General features: G+C 37.0%; 1 protein-coding gene across 1 annotated transcript in view; it reads left to right on the forward strand.

Annotated features, from left to right (window-relative positions):
• Positions 1-2,685: 2,685 nt before the first annotated feature.
• Positions 2,686-18,224, forward strand: part of LOC146004360 (uncharacterized) — a 163,237-nt gene continuing 147,698 nt past the window's right edge. Inside the window, exon 1 of the mRNA XM_083143151.1 lies at positions 2,686-2,912. Coding sequence (XP_082999277.1) covers positions 2,687-2,912 — 226 coding nt within the window. The 5' untranslated portion in view covers position 2,686. The remainder of the gene's footprint in view (positions 2,913-18,224) is intronic.

An 18,224-nucleotide genomic window follows, 5' to 3' on the forward strand; every position in this document is an offset into this window, starting at 1 on the left:
TTGACTGTCGCAGTCACGTGACTCTCCACTGTGTACCATGCTTCCGGGTTCATCAGCAATCACATATGACAAGCTGTATAATTGTCAGGAATTCACAGTATTCCAATTCGGAGATCATCATGATCGTGCATGAAAAGCAATTACACGCTTACTTTCATTATTGCTTGTGCATTGTTGGAGTCGTTTCGCGTCGGCACTAGGACAAAAGAAGTAATGAGATTTTCCTTTGAAATTTAAACATTAAAATGTCAAATAAATCTTAAGGATACATACTTTCCATTGGGTTGTGAGTAATCTGTGACATTTATCATGAAAGGTGATACCGTAGAATAATTAAGCTCAGAAAAAAATGATACCGAGTGATTTGCTCGTATGCACACGTATGAAGCGTGGAATAAAATATTTGCTCAAATTTCTCCACAAGAGACGCCCTTAATAGTCAATCGTATGTCACTTGCATGTTTTTTGTTTGTCGTTCCACTGGGTACTTCAAATAATTAATCATAATTAATCAAATCAAATAAATCATTCTCAAAGTAGTGAATGTGCCCGAGAATCGAATATCTCTGATTAGCAAAACCTTCAACATTACTAAAATATAAAACAATGAAGAGACACAAAAATTATATTATCCTACTTTTCGTCTTCTTTTAGTACATTTTCTTCCATTTTCCTAACGTAAATTTCTCTTTGTATACTATATCTCCCCTCGTTTAATTGTAACGTATTTCTTCCTTACAACCAAATATCTTATAATTTAATACATAATTTTCTATATTTCCTGTATATTTTATCTATTTTCTATGTATTTTCTCAATTTTATGGCTCGTTTTCTCTTCTTACTGCCCATTTCGAAATTTCTACGTCCACTTTCGAGACAAGTTTTTTTCTTTTAAAGCTAATTTCCATGTTTTATTGCCAACTTCTTCTCTTTATTGTACATTCTTCTCTTATGTAGCAAATGTTTTTATTTTATTGCCTATTTCTCCTCTTTACAACCAATTTTTCTGTTTTGGTGCCTACTTGTTCTATTCCATTTATATTACCCTCTTTAGAAGCCAGATTCCTCTTTCATATCGTATTGTAACTCAATATAGCTTAAGTTTTTCTTAATGTCAATTTCCCTCTATTTCCTCTTTTTTTGCTTATTTCTTTGCCTGTTTCTTCTCTTTCATTGCCTACTTATTCTCTATTATAGCCAATTTTCTGTGCTTTCCTATTTTATTTCCTATTTTTCCTCACTTGTTTTTATTTCTCTTTTATACCGAATTTCCTCTTTAAGACTTCTGTATCCCTTTCCTTTTAACATTACTTAAAGCTTACTGCTTCTATTGAAGTGTCTTCTCTTGGTGCTTACTATTCCCCTTAAGTTAATTTCCCCTTTTCCTTAGCTTTAAGCTGTTTGTGCACGATCAAATGACTCACGAACAAGTCGTTGAATTGAACGCTTAAAATGATATGACGTCATAGACCACGTCATTTTCTCGTTGGATGCAAGGTAGGTCCAAGAATTTCTATTTACAGTTTCTTATATGTTCTACTTCTTCCTTTGGAAATCAAATTATTATCTTTGTTACGGCTAATAGCTAGTTTATTTCTTTCTTTTTATGCCGTACACACTGCCACGTTTTTTTGCAAAATGTGAACTTGTCCAATTTTTCTTTGATCGTGTACATGTGCAATTTCGGACCATTCAAGTTTTCCTCTTCAACGACTTTCAATTGTCGATTTTAAGCGTTCAACGGCTTGTTCGTGATTCATTTGATCGTGTACAAACATCTTTAGATCTTGCTTCTACAAGTTTGACCTTGACGTTTGGCAATTTGAAGACTTGTAATAATGCCTGTTTACTGACACTGACACCTGACAATTGTGGAAAGGAAAACATGGAATTCACTTTCTTGAAAGGAGTACATCTGAGATGCATCACAGTGCGTTGGTCAAGGTTTGTTTGCAATATACTCACGACATGGAACATTAGTCTTCAGTGAAGACACAGTATCGAGTTTATTGTGGAATAACTTTTAATTATAATGCAGGAAAAGAGATGGTTGTCTGTAGAATTGTCGCGATAGGGATCCGTGAAACTCACCATGTTTGACTGGGAAGCCGTACAGGGGGCAATTAAAAATGTGTAACCTTGTTTTGGGGGGATCCCCTGACGCGTGACGTGCGATTTCATTGGCGGGTGACGTACTGTTTTATGATCCCTTTGGGGGAACGACACGGTCCTTATCTTTGAGGTGATTAACTTTGTGTCTGGCCCCTTCTCCTAATTGCCTAACGGTGAACGCATAAAATATATTGTTTACGATTCAATTGCCAGAAGGATGGAAAAAACCACTTCAAATATATAGACCATTGCTGTTAACAATGGTTTGAGATCTTCAAGGACCTTCCGCAATCGTGGTCTGTTGCGCAGCTGGTTAAGAGCACCTGCAGGTTGTTCAGTTGTGAACTGTGACTGTTCGACATGTTGTCTCTACAAGTGTGTTTGCTCTTGTTGCTCGGAGTGGCTGTTCGCGTTGGGTCTACAGCGACGCTCTCAGCATGCATTTACAACTTTGACGTCAACTGCACGCTTACCGCCGTCAAGAGGGCATTGCGAGATGTCCAAAGGGTGAAATCCTACAAGTTCTTCGATGGTGTTGAGCTGGTCAGGGTGAGAGAGGCTGCCAACGGATCCATGGCTGGTGACGCGAAGGGTGTAGCATCCAGGAGTGTGGATCAAACAGAATTCGGATCGGTGATGAGTGAGGTGACCAATCTTGTGGACACTTACGGTTTGAAGATCAATGTGCCACCGGGACTGGATATTCGCTTCGCCAAGCCCGATTCGGAAGGGAACGGTCTCGTGGATATTCGTGTTTCATCTGTGCAGGAGGATGGACGTGGTATAAAGGATGACATAGGTAAGCGAGCACTAAATTTATCTACTAATAAACGACGTGTGTGAGCGAAAACTTCAATACAATTTATTTGAAAACAATTCCTCAAGTATAGCAACAGTCACTTAAATACTAGAAACAAACGAAACACTATCAATGAATCAGTGGAGTCGACTTCACATTACTTTGGGGAAGATAGGAGATTGAAAAACGCAAACTGCTTGATTGAATTGGGTTGTTTTAAGTCCCTTTTCTGCCACTTTGGCTAATCGTAAAGATGAGGATGAGTGACAATGTGTCAAAATTGATGAAGGGACAAAACACAAAGAACATGCATGTGCTAGGCCGGGATTCCAACCCGAGTTACCTGTGCTAACCGCTCTGCCATAGAGGAAATTGATAGCCCTGTACACACACACACACACACACACACACAAGTAAATATATTTACTATACTTATACATGTATAAAAATAGTAATGTTTTAAGTATTTTTGTATGTCACACACACACACACACACACACACACAAGTAAATATATTTACTATACTTATACATGTATAAAAATAGTAATGTTTTAAGTATTTTTGTATGTGTACATTCTCTCTCTCTCTCTCTCTCTCTCTCTCTCTCTCTCTCTCTCTCTCTCACACACACACACACACACACACACATTTATCAGTGTGATATTTGAAAATTCTAGTAACTACCCTTGAAGCAGTGGGACAGTATGTAAATTGTATATATGTTTATACATATGTGTATATATATCCCTAGCGGGGGAGAACCGGGACTTTTTCAACCTGTTCAAGCAACTCCGGCGCCCACCCAGCGTCGTAGAAAGTGGGTACCTGGAGGAAACTCTGGGGGGTAAAGGCGGCCAGAGGCATGGTGCTGATCAGATCACCCAACTCGGCCGAGATCAAGTAAGTTTGGGGCCCTATACGCCTCTTCATGGCGTGGTGCAAAGCACAGGGGAGCACCTTACACTTTATATATATGTGGGTGTGTGTGGGGGGTGGGTGAATTGTGTATATAGTTTCCCCTAATCAAGCAGAGTCGTGGGGAATGCAGAAGCAAGAGAGCAGGAATTGTCCTCGTCCTCCGACAAGTATCTACTATCCCAAACCTCATAGTCCAGTGAATTTGAGGAGGTTTTGCAGTTGACGAAGCCACCATTACTCGCTTCTTTGCCTTCCATTTTCTACTACCATTCATTTTAAGAGCAACATCAATTGTGCATTTACTCTTCCTACGCCAAACTGGGTCAACAAAAGTTAACGAAAAAATTATAGCGGATTCAAAATTATTCAGGTGCTAATTTAATAATAGTTTTCTGAGAATAAAAATTTCGCTTAGTTTACTCATGTCATGGTCCGTCTTCTTTGGAATTCCAATCAACCTTTCACGAGTACATGCGTATGTGTGTGCCTGTATGTGTGCGTGTGTGTGTGTGATGTATATAATTGCATATATCTCTATCCATTTAAAACAATAATGCTTAACTGAAAGTAAATATTTGAGGTGGAGGGGGCAGAAGTGACTAATCTTCCCCAAAAATAGTAAGATGGCGCAAAACTCAGATTTATGCTTGTATTAATCACGCATAGTTCTTTGCAGGTTCGGCCCAAAGAACAAGTAGGTATCTATTTGACAAGATCTCTTATTAAACTGATTTGTTCTATTTAACAATTAACAATGAATGAGTGAGAGAATATAGACGTTTCCTTGTTGCATGTTTCTTGTTGTGAATGAACATTGCTGGAATGGGAGGCTTCATCTTAATGTATATTCTTGATGAATGGTTGGGACTTTTAAACCACATCAGCTGGTTATACATGTTTTCGTCAGAGTAGTCTACTGTCATGTCGTGTGGTTCCCAAGTAACGTGATAGAAAACAGACTGAAAGGGAGGATTATTTTGCTGTGGACCATGCTACATCATGCCAGAGTTAGCTGAGACTGACACTTTGAGTGGCCAACATAAAATTATTTGTGTACTTTTTCTCCAGTGCCGTGCAAATGTCGGACCATGGGCGTAACTTGGAAGTTAACTTGGGGGGGGGGGCAGGTATGAACTTGAGGCTTAACTTTTGGGGGGGCAGAATTGAAAAGTTTTTCATCCCATAAGAATAGTGTCCAGCATTATTTGCTTAATAACTGTTACATTTGGGAAATCATAAATATTATTATTTTTTACTTACCTCCTCAGGTCTTAGGATGTCAACAAAAGAAACCTTAACTTGTAAATTTTCTTGCCCCCGCCAAGTTACGCCTGTGTGTCGGGCCATGAATGGTTGTGGCTGTACAGTTCATCCAGTGTGTGTGTTCTACACTGTTTCTCGATGGTACCGTGGGATCCATGAATATTACCGTGCAAAATGTACATCACCATGTTCGTGCAATTTATTTGACTCAATAAGAGCCTCAAGAATTAAAAAAATAACTCAAAACAAGCTGTTGATAACTTCTAAACCAGAGGGCTGCATATCGGTCAGAATCGCTTACTAGGCCCGCCTGGCTGGTCGGGCGGGCGAGTAAAACTATAGACCTGAGTTTTGACCCGTCAAGCATCGAAAGCCCACGAGTAACTGGAAGGCTCATTCCGGTTTTGCACCGTCTCCAGATACATGAGTCACGCAGTCACCGTTGCCAACTTTTAGATTCTAAACTGGAGCACTTAAAATGTTCTTCAGGTTTATCAATTTGAAATTGCAGACATTTATTCCTTGGTAGAAAACATTTGTATCACTCAAACCCAGTGGCGGCGATTGGGTTCCAAAATTAAGGGGTCAAGGTGCAAAAGTGGGGGGGGGCAAGGACAGTTTAATTTCCCTTGATACATGAGGTTAGCGTGGTGCAAAAGTTTCAAAAAGTCGGGGGGGGGAGACAACTACACTCTCTCGGCCCCGCCCCTAATTGCCGCCACTGCTGACACCTGTAAAGGAGTACGAACCAAATTTGGCAAAAAGTGCCATCGTAAATATTTTGGAACTTCATGTTACTGGTGGTTGTTCTACATTATACTTTTGGGGGGGGGGTGCTCCCATATGGCGCAGTGGTAGTGTCGTCGCCTTGTAATCAAGGGGTATCGGGTTTGAAACCTACACATTTGTATCAACATAAAACTAGATTCCAATATTAATATTTCTTGTATTTTTAACTTAGATATGGTACATAACTTTTTACAAACTGTTTACTATATTCGATAGTCATATGTTTCATTTTGAACACGTACGTTCATAAGTTCACATTACAAACTCATCATAACTGAACATAACACAACACGTAAGTTCATAAATTCACATTACAAACTCATCATAACTCAACATAACACAACATTGTAACTATTGTGCTCGTCACAATATAATCCCCTCTCTTAGGAGAAATTTTCTGAGTGAGACAATTATCAATATACATTAAATTGTCGAACAATAAGAAAATTTACAATAAAAAGGGCACGATTACACAGTGCTTTCTACAAACACTAACGCAATACAATATTTGCGTTCAAGCATGCCATTCATACATAATTTAGGCAATTTTCTTTGTCTTTGTCATATTCTCTTTATACAAAGAAGCAAAATTTATGACTTTCATAAATATACACCAATATTTCATTGAGAACAAAGAAAATAAATACAACATTATACACAAAAATCATTTGGGTTACTCATTTTTTTTCTTTCAATAGCTCTCTTCTCTTTTCTTCTGTACAATTAAAAAGTTTAAGATTTGTTAAGTTCTGCTTTTGTTCCTTTGCTGGCGTCGACAATGATATTAAATGTGCTTGGTTATTCTTAACTTCCTTGACTTGATAAGGACCAACATACAAGCTGAAAAATTTGTGAATGCTATCACTAATAGCTTTGCTTTTAAGATGGTTTCTAACAAGAACCAGGACACCAGATTTTATCGGATGCTTAGGTTCATTAAAATCCCTTTTAATCTTTTGGTTTTTCTGTTTTATATTTGCTTCAGCCATTATACACTTTGTCTTCCAGGGTAAATGTTTCAAGTCATCTGGCCAACTTATTTTGTCTATTATTTCATCGTGATAATCAACATGCATAAAAAGTTCAGATGGTGTGAAACCGGTTGTTTCCGATTTTGAATTATTCAATAGATGAACGACAATATTCACATAATTAAACCAAAGTTTATGGTTATACTTACAAAACATTCTCAATAGTCTCACCAGCTCTTTCTTGTAACGTTCGACAGGATTGGCAAAAGGTGCATATGGTGAAGTTAACACATGTTTAACACTCACAGAATCCAAATAACTTTTAAATTCAGTTGACTTAAATTGCGAACCATTTTCGGTGAGAATTACCTTACACTTTGGGTAATGATTAAAGTAAATTCCAAATTTGTTAATTATTTCCTTTGAGGTTGCACGTCGAAGACAATAAACCTTCACAAATTTACTCATTACATCTACAATGACTAATATATGTTGGAAACCTTTAGACAAAGGTAATGGACCAATTAAGTCGGCTGAAAGTAAGTAGTGAGGTTTGGTTGAATACACATGTAATTCTTCCTTTGAAATTTTAAAGGTGCATTGCTTATCCCTTGCACATGAAAGACAGTTTCTTAAATAGTCCTTAATACTTTTACGCATTTTAGGCCAATAATAAAACCTTTTACAAAAATCGTAAATTTTAAAATAGCCGAAATGTCCCTTTAAATCATGCTGTTTATACAAAACATCTCCAATTAAAGCACTAGGAACTATTATCTTCCAATCATCATCTACATAAGGTTTGAAAAATAGTATGCCATCATGAACGGAATACTTCCTTTTAATTATCAGATTTACTTCTTGAGACTCCAATTTTCTTCTTAACGACGAACAAAACAGATCTTTCTCTTGTGCACTTCGCCAGAAATTGGGTTCTATATCAGAGATTACGTGATTTACATACAGTTCTTTAATCGTAGTCACTGGTGATTTACTAATTGGATAACGACTTAACGTATCAGCAACTGGATTTTGAGAACCAGATACATGTTCGATTGTAAAGTTGTATGATTGTAGCTTAAGTGCCCATCGGTTCAACCTAGGGTTCAATGTCCTTACTGATTCAAGCCAGCACAACGATTTGCGGTCACTGTAGATTGTAAAATGTCTTCCAGTAATATACAATGTAAACTTTTCCACGGCATAAAGAATAGCAAGGCATTCTATTTCATGTGTACTGTACGTGGTTTCAACTCCCTTTAAAGTGCGACTGACATACTGAATGACATTTACATTTCCATCTTCATCTGGTTGCCAAAGTACTGCTCCTACGCCGATCTTAGAACCATCAACATTAATACAGAATTCCTTATTAAAATCAGGTTGTCCTAATGATGAAGATGATAAGATTAATTTCTTTAGGTTATTAAAGGACTGCTGATGATCTTTCGTCCAGCACCAGTTTGAGTTTCCTTTCAGTAATTGATACAAAGGAGCTGCAGCAGTTGCAAAATTTCGCACAAATTTTCTCCTCCAGTTAGCCAAACCCAGAAAACGACGAACATCCTTCTTACATTTTGGAACTGGAAATTCGGAGATTGCCTTATTGCTCTCCGGATCTACTTTTATTTCGGTGCCAGATATTATATGTCCTAGAAATTTAATTTCATTCCTAATGAACCTGCACTTAGACAATTCCACAGACATATTTACGTTATGAAGTGTCTCTAGCACATATTTCAATTGCTCATAATGAGAAGACAAATCAGATGAAAATATAAGAAGATCATCTATGTAACAGATGAGGAACGAACTTGTAGATGGATTAAAAATCTGATTCATTCTTTCCACAAAAACAGATACAGCTGACGTTATGCCAAACGGCAAGAATTTAGACACGTACTGTCGGCCTCTGTATGAAAATGCTGTATACTTGTAAGAGCACTCTGTAAGTGGAATTTGGAAATAACCCGACGATAAATCCAAGGTTGAAAACACTGTAGCTCCTTGGAATCTCTGAAGTAGTTCATTAATCGGTTCCACACGAACTAGAGGAGATATCACATGTTTATTTAAACGACGAAAATCAACCACTGGCCGCCACTGTCCACCAGCTTTTGGTACTATATGTAGCGGATTTAAATAAGGTGAAGCCGATTCTTGAATGACTCCCCAAGACTTCCATTTAGTGAGTTCCTTCTCCAAATCATCTCTTCGAGCTATAGGTATAGGATATATGGGAGCCACAATTGTTTCTGTTGTATTTAATTTAATCTCGTAAGGCTCTACTTTAGCTTGCTTTGGTTTATCAGAAAACAATGTTCTGAAACTTAACAATAACTTAAAAAATAAATCATACATTTCATCAGTAGCAATCAACAAACTATTATCAGCTAAAGAAGCTTTAAGATCGGTTTCTGATGCTAAGTAGTTTTCATCCTCTTCTTCCTCAGAATTCTTATAAAATGTTACAAAGTTACTTTGAAGAGAACATGAAGGGAATGTGTCAGTCGTTTCTAAAACATAATTAGATTGAACTCCCTTATCACTTGATAATGTGATGTTTTGCTTCTTGAAATCAATTATTGTTCCGAAGCGCCAAAGAAATGGCAATCCTAATATTACTTTAGCATGTAACTGCTTAATAACATATAACTCTATATGAAAGTGCTCTGAAGCTATTATTAAACTAATATTCTTAGAACCAATAACTCTAAATCTTTTATCACCAGCAAAAGAAAATAATTTAACATTATCCACTGAATCTAATCTAGCAGTGGGAAAAAATAGTTTTCAATTTTAACCAAGTTGCATAATCCATTAAATTTGCTTGACTCCCACAATCAATAATACAGTTAATGGTTAAGTCACAAATTTGACCTGGCAACACAATAACTCTTCTGTTTGAAACAAGAACACCGTCATCGTCCATTACCCATTCTGGTTCAGCTTCATACCAATCGAGTACAAAGTTTATAGTAAGAACTTCCTTTTCCGAATGGTTGGGAACAATAGATGTGTTGCTCTGATAATTGAGATTATCTTCAATTGATGTTGGAGTATAGTGATGAATATGCTCCTTGTAATTAACTGGACAGAGGAACCGGAGCTCATTACTCTGCCTTACATGTTTAAGGATGAGTGTTCACTTGTATTAGCAGTCGTTCCTGTTAAATTGCACACTCCACTACTCGAAGGTACTTGACTTTGGGTCACGGTACTGCTAGTCCCAGGTTGTGGTAACAAATTGGAATTATTACCATACCATAAAGAGTTATTCGCTGGATATATACTTGGCTGAGTTACTGTAGTACTGCAAGAAGTAAATGGTGTAGTCCAGGGAGAGAATATCCACGGTTGAGTAGGATATTGCACCATGGAATTTAAATGATTTGCATTCCACTGAGGTAAAGGTACAGATGGATTCACCTGCATACTCTGCGAAGGCCTTAACCACGGTTCAGCTAAAGAAGGTTGAGATTGTTGTTTAGATTGTTCAGTGTTGCTTCGTACTGTGTTCCAATTACATCTACCCCGTTGATTCCTTACTGGACGTCTGTTATAACCACTTTGTGTATTTGGTTGAACACTATTCGGAGATGAAAAGCCTTCATCCGTTCGTAAAGTATTTTGGATCTGTTGATTTGAGCATGGATTTGATTGCTGAACGTTGCTCGAAAATCTACTTGCACCACCAATTGTTGTAGGTTCGGCATTTTGGGAAGATGTAAAATTCCTGGTCTTACGAAAATCTTGCGTTTTGACAGAAACTTGTCCAACATTGAATGATTGTTTGGATTTGTTGCTCAGATATTTGGCTGTCTTATTTCTTCTCATAAATTCTTCCTGGTCCTCTGGAACTCTAAAAGATTTGTTTTTTCCCGAATGAACCAAATCAATTCTGTCTAAAATAGATATCAGTCTGTCCATACTTGGTATGTCATGACATGACACATATTCTGACACATTTCTCGGTATTTGTCGCAACACTAACTGAATCATATCAGATTCAGATGGGTCTTCTTCCAAATTTGAATAGGCAGAATAGAGTTTTAATGCAAAAGTAGCTAAGTTTTCATCAACATTAGGATCATATTTTCTTGTTCGTAGAGCTGCCAATTGTGCTTGTACTACTTGTTCAGAAGCATAATGATGCAAAAACTTTCCTACGAAATCCTGAAAACATGAAAATCTCTTCTTATGAGAATTATACCATAACAATGCCTTGCCGTAAAAACACTTGTATATACTATTCAACCTGTATTCCTCCGGAACTCCCATTAGATTGAATGTTGAAACTAACTGATCAATATAGTCTCTAGGACTTTGTTTCTCTAAATTTCCCCCGAACTTTGGGAGTAGGTTCAAGTCACTCACTTTTAATATGCGTTGCATAGTCTCATTACAGCCAGTTACTATTGCTTGTGAAGGACGGTTATTCAACGAAGTCATCGAATTCTGAATACGAGGTGTCATTGTGTCAAACGGTACTGTAGTTACTACCGTGCTATACTGATTATTCGGACTTATGAAGTGTACATTACTTCTGGCAGTACCAAAACCTCTGCCGCGATTATATGTAGCATTAATTCGTTCAGAATTATTGTCTAACACACAACTATTTCTGCAAACTGTTAATGGGCAGGAATTGGTATGAATGCTACAGTTAATAGAATCCGTAGTCATACCGTTTGTTGAACAGCCCGGGAAACAAGAATGGACATTGCTAGTGCAATTGTCAGGCGTGTTGTGAACAGAACCGGTGTTAAATTGCCCTTGTAACGAATTATCACAACCGCACAAATCTCGTGTGACATATGAATTAGTGAAAGAAGCACTTGCACACTGTTTAGAATTAACATTATTGATGGCCTGATAGCGCTCCCTAACTAATCTGCTTCTCTTCGTTCTCTTGCCCTTGTACATTTGCTTTACATGCGTAGTATTCGAATCTTCACTCCCAAAATCTGTTACATCTGTATCGGATGAAGTTGCGTTTGTATTTTTGCCTTTAAAAGAAACAAATTTCTTCTTTCTCTTAACATGGTTTCTAGTTAAAGCTGTTATTGGAGTAGTTTGTGCAGTTTGAGAATTTACATCGACTTGATTGGCTTCAGACACGTCAGATATTTTATCAACGGTTGGTGCATTATCATTCTCAGGAGCTAACACTTTTGTACTACTAATGTGCCCTATTTTAGTTTTAATTACACCAATCTCATCTTCTAAGCGAGAAATAGATACTTGTTGTTCATTTAGTGTAATTTTAACAGCACTTATATTGCAGGCTTGTTCTTCCGCTTGTGACGTTAGTTCGACGAGATGTTCCTGATGAGAAGAAGTCTTTGCAATAAGTGATTCTATATGAGACTGCACACCACTTAATTCCTCTTTAACCTCATTTTTAAGGGCGTTAGTATTTATTTTGCAAGCATCAGCCACCTGTTTTATTTCTTCTCGGAGTTCAGCGCGAAACGTAACAAGAGACTGATTGAAACTTTCTGAAAGAGTCGCTGTTATTAACTCCTGACTTTCAGAAAACTTTTTCATTTGATCAGTGAGTTGCTGTTTCATATGCTCTTGGCTGTCTGTCAGCTGTTGTTTCATCTGTTCTTGGGTGTCTGTAAGCTGCTGTTTCATCTGCGCTTGGCTGTCTGTAAGCTGTTTCATCTGTGCTTGGCTGTCTGTAAGCTGCTGTTTCATCTGCGCTTGGCTGTCTGTAAGCTGCTGTTTCATCTGCTCCTGACTTTCTGTAAACTGCAACTGAACGTCATCCATTTTATAAATTATTGTCTCCAATAATGCATTGAAATTAGTATCTTTATTGTGTTCAGTCCCATGCTGGCTAAACATCGGATCGCATACTTTGCACAAGTACTGATCAAATGTATCAGAATTACTGGAATGTAACGTTGCTAACTGTAGACATTTATGGTGATATAACTTTCCACATTTGCGACAAGTTATACACTTAGCATTCTTATCTGGATCCTTACAACAACCCAAATTTTCAACATTGATTTCCGCATTGTCAGAAATCAAGCTTTCATCGATGGTTTGTCCTTTTCGTGTTGATCTTTTCCCTTTATCTGTCATTATTTAACTATATTATTAAGAAAAACGCATAGCTAAACACTTACTAATTCGAATCCTGGAAACTGGGTCGCCAAATTATTGAAACCTACACATTTGTATCAACATAAAACTAGATTCCAATATTAATATTTCTTGTATTTTTAACTTAGATATGGTACATAACTTTTTACAAACTGTTTACTATATTCGATAGTCATATGTTTCATTTTGAACACGTACGTTCATAAGTTCACATTACAAACTCATCATAACTGAACATAACACAACACGTAAGTTCATAAATTCACATTACAAACTCATCATAACTCAACATAACACAACATTGTAACTATTGTGCACCGTCTCCAGATACATGAGTCAGGCAGTCACCGTTGCCAACTTTTAGATTCTAAACTGGAGCACTTAAAATGTTCTTCAGGTTTATCAATTTGAAATTGCAGACATTTATTCCTTGGTAGAAAACATTTGTATCACTCAAACCCAGTGGCGGCGATTGGGTTCCAAAATTAAGGGGTCAAGGTGCAAAAGTGGGGGGGGGGGGCAAGGACAGTTTAATTTCCCTTGATACATGAGGTTAGCGTGGTGCAAAAGTTTCAAAAAGTCGGGGGGAGACAACTACACTCTCTCGGCCCCGCCCCTAATTGCCGCCACTGCTGACACCTGTAAAGGAGTACGAACCAAGTTTGGCAAAAAGTGCCATCGTAAATATTTTGGAACTTCATGTTACTGGTGGTTGTTCTACATTATACTTTTTTTTTGGGGGGGGTGCTCCCATATGGCGCAGTGGTAGTGTCGTCGCCTTGTAATCAAGGGGTATCGGGTTCGATACCCGGTGGAGGCACATGGTGGTTCGGATCCCACTTTAAACTATAGGTCCAGTCCGGATTAGCCTTATTGTGCATAAATTGACCAAATAAATGAATCAATCAATCAAACAGATTTTCTCTCTGGTGTAATTTTGCCAATTCAATATCCGAATTAGTTGCTCAAGACCCCCCCCCCTTGAACACTAAGGCACGATGGTTCATAAAATGGAACATAAAATCAGAATTTGCATTATAAAAGGTTTTTGAATATTGGCATCTCTTTCAACAAATCGTCGTTCGCTCATGTTGTTTCCATGATATGAAAAACTCAATATGCTGACCAACGCAGAAATTTATTTTATTTTAAAACATAAACTAAACATAACGTTTCAACCTTCTAGCAAGGTTTTCTTCAGACTCTGTACCCAGTACAAAAAAAAATGTTGTTTCTAGTTATCTAGTTCTACAGACCGCATTGATAGTAATACGATGCAAAATAGCCTATAATTATTGTTAGCTTGTATCTTCATACGGGTGCAAATAGCAGGCAATGCTACTTACACATTTCAACAAACGAACAACGTAAAAATGAAACCGAGAGAAGATTTACGATTTGAAGACCAGAAAAGTGACATAAAATGAACAAGACACACAAACCTATTTGAAGACCTTCGAAACAAATTTGGAAAAATATTTGGTAGTTGGTTTGACATAATAATGAAACTAATTTGAGGAGTTACAAAAATCTTAGGTACAGTGGCGTAGCAACATATCGCGAGTCCCTGGGCGAGATTAGAATGCATGGCTCCATCCGTTCTTTAAGTTTGAAATATCAATGTGAATCGATATACAGTCATCAAGGAAACGTCAGCAAATTATTATATTTATATAATAGCCTATAATAATAATTAATTTCTGACGAAAATTATATTTAATAGTACGCGACAGAGAAATTTACACTTGGCAGAGCTACAGTAACACGCTGCTGGAATTTTCATTAATCAAGGCAGTAGTAATAGTACGTTTATTAAGATGTTCTTTAGACAGTAAGACAACTGAAATATCCTTAAATAAGAACCTTTAAATATTATTTAATGAGTCGTTCTTTGTTTCCTCATTTCAAAATTTGTAGGATGTAAATGTCACAAACCATGGCTTAAGTAGAAAATATCGAAGGACGCACATAAAATGCCTGTGCTTGATAGAGCGGGGGAAAGGGGCTGCGCTAAACCACAATCCTGTCTAGGGGCCCAAAGTATCTACCTTCAAGATCTTCGACACAATCGGTTTCAACATCAACAAATCTTAAAACGATAGTCAATTGCACCAAGTGTGAAATCTTTGGTGTAATCAATTGATGCAGCTAATTTGACTTTTTTAATTAGCAATTTTCACTTTGTTGCACATTAATTGTACCAGTTTACTTTGAATTTTAGGGCTTAGATGATAATAATAATTGTGAATCTCATTTTGTTGTTACGTCTTAATGTTCTTGAAATATTAAATATTTGAAGCAGTGGCGTAACATAATCGTAAAGTACGCGTCCGCAAGAAACAAATTTGGGTCCCTCAAGTACAGTTAGATTCTTCCAGGAAATGTATGTAATTACTTAGAATGGCTGGTTGTGGCTACACTTACATCAAATAATTATACAAATCGATGCTCTACCTCTGAATTTTCACATATTATAACATATCTTTCTTTGACATTTATGTATTCAAAAGAAGAAAATACAAATACTTACTTATCCCCTTCCCCGCCCCTCTTAACAGCTGGGTGGATAAAAATAAGGTTTTCTTTATATATTTTTATATTTTTTATTTAAATCGATCTTTTCTTTGGCATCGTACACATAGACATATTTTTTTTAAATAGAAAGGCTTTTTTCTGATAAACGGACCTGTAAAACATTTGAACAGTTTGATTAAAGCAAATAACAAATTACATGTAAATATGCATTTCTCTGTTTCTGGAACTGAACATAATAAACCTAATATGAAAATGTTTGTTAAGTGTGTTAATACTATTATAATTTCAGTAACTTTTCTTACAGTTAAAATATAAATTCTGGATGTACTTTATAATTTTAACTTAAAATAATATTTACAGTCTTTGTAGCCGAATTTTGAGGTTTTAATGATAGTTAGCCAAATATCAGCTGCCATATTTATTTACAGTTTAATGAAAATGACACTATTTACGGTTTAACGGGATTAGTATTTTGTATATTATTCTATTTAAAAAATATGCTATTTTTGCTTATAAAAATTATTGAATTTTAAATCAAGGGAAATTTAAGTGTTGTTTTTACCGCACCAGAGGTATTGGGGTTCGAAAGGTTTGAAAAAAAAACTTGCCAGATTAATACCCAGTACAGGTCAAAGAAAGTATCAGACCTGTTGTCAAGTCTATAGCTTTTACTTATTCATTTCTCTCCAAGATCCAAACTGCAGAACTCTTTACTCCCTCGGATCGCTATGAAATTTGATTTAGACATCGAAAATCGAAAATCGTGCTGAGAATTATGTGTGGCATTGAAACTGTAGCACGGACTCTACTGTAAATAATTATTTTACTCCAGGTCTCCAAGAGTAATGATAGCTAAAATCAGAGTAGACGAGGCCAGCGAGCCATTCGTGCAGCACGAAAATCCCACATGCACACTACACCTGAAGCCCAATAAGCAACATGGCATGGGTGAGCGGGGAAAACCACATTTCTTGTTTCTTCTGGCATGATTCTAGTGCCACTCTGTGCTGTGACTCACGAATCCGATTTCAAGAGGTTTCCCAACGCATGACTCACTCCTTTCCGCCCCCTTACAACGCTACAGTACCGCTGCCCACTCTGCAGTCCACACGTGAATACGAGAGCGCCCTTTCAGAAAAACAGCCTGTTTACCAGCCCTAATTGACATGACATGATCCAATTTTTGTAAAGCTCTGAAATAGCAACTTTTGAAACGCACAGGAAATTAAAATTTGCCACCACTCTAAAACATATAAAAAATAGTGTGTCAGGGAGAATTACTACCAATATATACCAATATATACTGAAGCTACATTAACAGGAATTCAAATTTCTGTTAAGCAAACTCATTAATTTTCAGTAGATCTCCACATGTCGGCCTTTGGTGGGCCGACAAATATCAAGACGGTACTTTGTTAAGTTTTTTGCAGCATTTGTGGTGTAACGGATTGTCAAGCATCCATTATTTTCTGTCGAAGGTCACGTAAACCTAGTTTTTTGTGTATTCGAAATTTTTTGTAATGTATGCTGGATGCCATCACAAATTTGACAGCAGACACACTCTAATCGGAGATTGAAATTCAGAACGCTAAAAACAGCAATGAACTTTCTATCAGAATCTGGAAGACATTTTTGTCCATAAGTTTAGTCACACGCTCACTACACGTAGTACAGTATAACCTCGTTAATCCGGACCCCGATAATCCCTTAATCTGGACAGGTAAAAGGCAAAAAAAGCAGAATACAAGGTTTTAAATGTGGCTAGAAGTCAACAAGAGAACTTTCCAAAGAAAAGGCAGTCAACCACTGATGAAATTCTGTTTCCCGTTGACTTTGTACTGTACCGTATAGTGTATTTAGGCCTATGTCCTTTAAATACACCATAATAAACGTGTATTGTTGCTCTAAATGAAGTTTTAATGCACTTTCTACTGTTCTTTTACGTTATTTCAGTTAATCCGGACTATCGTTAAACCGGTCAACTTATCCTCCCCATTAGTCCGGATTAACGAGGTTTTGCTGTAATTATTTTCTTTTCTGTGTAGTGGTAAAACTTGACGAGTTCTGTAACAAAGAATTACAATCATTATTCAAGCATTTTTGGTTTAGGAGATATTTTCAATTGTTATTAATAGTAATTCTACCGGACATGCTGAACATGTCAGGCAGTCAGTGTAACAACACACTAAGAACATAATTTTAAACAATAGTTGAGCAACCAGTACCGAATTCGTTTGTCGAACTGTGTGTGATTTGCACGTTTAAGCTCAAATAGCTTAATCGGAACTGGCTGGACCTACAGTTTAGAGTGGGATACAAATAACCGTGCAATGTGTCTCCAACGGGAATCGAACGATAACTTCTTGAACTTTACCACCACGCTGTTGGGATGGTCCAAGCAACCAGTGACCTGTAAATGAAATGACCAATCAGAAAGCGCGTGGAAACTGCTTGCAAACACTCCCTTGCCGTAGGTAAAGTAATCATTTATCCGTAATAAGTATGACTTCGACAATCCAGGTGTAATACCTTTATGGTTTAAGGTTATGAGTACATTGCTATTGTGAAATAAAATCTCACACTACGATTAATGTTTTACAACAACAATGACATCATTTTTATAACACTTATCCATCTAGACGTAATAATGCATTGTTATTGGTATGTAAATCCGTAAGCACATGCCGTACACTTTTGAGGTTGCACCAACTCGAATAT

This window comes from Lepisma saccharinum, chromosome 21, assembly GCF_977018435.1.
Source record: "Lepisma saccharinum chromosome 21, izLepSacc3.1, whole genome shotgun sequence".
In the NCBI taxonomy this organism is placed as follows: domain Eukaryota; kingdom Metazoa; phylum Arthropoda; class Insecta; order Zygentoma; family Lepismatidae; genus Lepisma; species Lepisma saccharinum.